Genomic DNA, 2,354 nt, shown 5'->3' with positions numbered 1-2,354 from the left:
AAAAAAAATCTGAATTTGAGAAAAATTAAGAATGTTCAGATATTCAGAAAAAAAATGCCAACATTTTGAGAAAAAAATTAAGTATTTAGAAAAAGTCCGAATTTTGAGAAACAGTCAGGATTTTGAGATTTTGGGAAAGTTCAGAATTTTGAGACAAATTCAGAATTTAGAGAAACAAGTCAGGATTTTGAGAAAAAGTCAGGATTTTGAGAAAAAGTCAGGATTTTCAGATTTTCAAAAAAAGCCAACATTTTGAGTATTTTTAAGTATTTAGAAAAAGTGATAATTTTGCAAAAAGTCATAATTTTGAGATTCTGAGAAAAAGTCAGAATTTGTGTCAAACAGTCAGGATTTTGAGATTTTGGGAAAGTTCAGAATTTTAAGACAAATTCAGAATTGATATTTTTCTAACAGTTATCAAAGCATTATATAATACCTGCACAAAGAGCTTGGTGCACTTGATGTCGATGATGAGCGGCACAGAGTAGTCGATGGCCATGCGCCTGGTCCGGTAACCCTTGGTGACGAAGGAGGAGAGCCGGCGGCCTCCACTGATCCTCCCCGACAGGTTGATCACCAGGTCGAAGTGGTTCTCCTCCAGGTAGTTCATGATGCTGCGCTGCTTCTCTTTGTTGGGGCAGTCGCTCTCCTCCTCCTCAAACGGCCAGTCCACCGCTTTCACCTACAGATTGGGGAAATTCAGTTTTCCACTCGGTGTTTTGGATACATGCTTCTTATATAGGTACATACAAATACACACAGTTAGGTTTTTTTTAAACATACAGATACAAATACACACAGTTATATATTGCAGGGAAAGCAGGGAAACTATATATTGCTGAAGTTTTGTGATACCTGCTAATTAAGTTATGGTTTGATAATACGATTGGTCAATATAAATAACGGCTAATGATGTGTTAACCGACCCATATATTCACCGGGTAGATGATGCATGTTATTTAGCACTTCTGATACGATGATATGAAGTTTTATCTGACTTAACCTCTATGAGACTCAGAACTCAGGCAACAAGCGTCTTTGGGTTCAAGAAAAGCGATATAGAAATATAATTTATTATTATTAATGTTATAATGCAGCGTCAACACGGCAGCGTGCGTTGAAGCTTGAAACTCGACCAACAACCAATCACATGAATCTCCCACCCCGGACACACAAGCAGGCGGTTTGATAGGCTAGAGCTTGTATTCAAAGTGAATGGGCAGAAGCGTTGAAGCTTCAACGCACGCCGCCGTGTGGACGGGCCGTTAGTAGTACTTAAATCATAGATCCAGACTTTTACTCTACAGAGTTATTCTAGTGCCAATAAAGAACGGTTAAACATCTGAGAGTCCAATAGATCTTGATTACTGTCTGTTCATGTTATTGTTTTATAATTGTATAACTGCTATTTTAATGTCTGGATCATATAAACACTGGGTAGATGATTGCATTCGTTTCATTTATCACATGGGATTTATTTTATTTAACCTCTTTGAAACACACATGTCTGACTGGATACATCTTTTTGTATTCAGATAAGGAAGACACTCTTTGATAATCTCCTAGAGGCAATTGAGTTTACATTCAATTACAAGGATGAAGTGTATTAGTAGTAAAATACTGACGATCAGTAGTCAGGATTATTTTGTATTTTTACATACCATCTAGAAAGGAGAATACATTATACTTAAGGTCAGTCACAAAATATTATATTTGGGAACATGCACTTTATCATAACAATCTTAATTACCCGGCTTACTTTCCTTTTCGTTAATTAAATAAAGTATACAGCATATGTTCAGTTACCTTGACTCCATGCTCTGTGTAGAAGTCAGCGGTCCCCAGGCTGGCGTACAGGTCGTAGCCCATCGACTCCAGAGCCTGCACCGTGGGCAGCAGCTCACTCTTGTACTGTAACGCACACACTAATAGTCAAATAAATGCACATGTATGATGTTATCTTCAATGGAAGATGTGGATTATTAATGCACAGGTTTGGATAATACAATCTTTCTTAATTATTCAAATCTTATAAGCACTAGAAATGGTTCGAGTTGTCTCAGTTCTATTGGATACAGATTGAGCCTCCTGTCTATTTGACATGGCGAGTAACCACAAACAAATGCAGATAGATATGTACAAATCGCTTAATTGCTTTCTGAACAGACCCATTACTGTTTCATAGTAAGACTTCTAAATATATAGTTGTGTATAGAGCCATAGTTCAATATATTTCAGGCTTTTTAGTTCATGAATTTATGTTATTTGACTTTATTTGCAGAAAAGACTACATGAGATTTAGCATTTTCTATATGCTTTAGTGTCGATCATTTTATATTTTATTACTAAATGTT

At 36.3% G+C, this 2,354-nt stretch overlaps 1 protein-coding gene across 1 annotated transcript; it reads right to left on the bottom strand.

Moving 5' to 3' along the window:
* Window positions 1–436: 436 nt before the first annotated feature.
* Window positions 437–1,911, bottom strand: LOC104950268 (CAD protein-like; the record flags this gene model as incomplete). The annotated part of the gene is made up of 2 exons (XM_010776760.1): window positions 437–682; window positions 1,807–1,911. Coding segments are annotated over 2 exons (351 nt in total), but the record flags the coding sequence as incomplete, so codon positions are not given.
* Between the last annotated feature and the right edge of the window lie 443 nt (window positions 1,912–2,354).

The sequence above is a fragment of the Notothenia coriiceps genome, unplaced genomic scaffold (assembly GCF_000735185.1).
Source record: "Notothenia coriiceps isolate Sejong01 unplaced genomic scaffold, NC01 NC01_scaffold00017342, whole genome shotgun sequence".
NCBI classification, from domain to species: Eukaryota; Metazoa; Chordata; class Actinopteri; order Perciformes; family Nototheniidae; genus Notothenia; species Notothenia coriiceps.
This window is presented reverse-complemented; position numbering and strand designations above follow the sequence as displayed.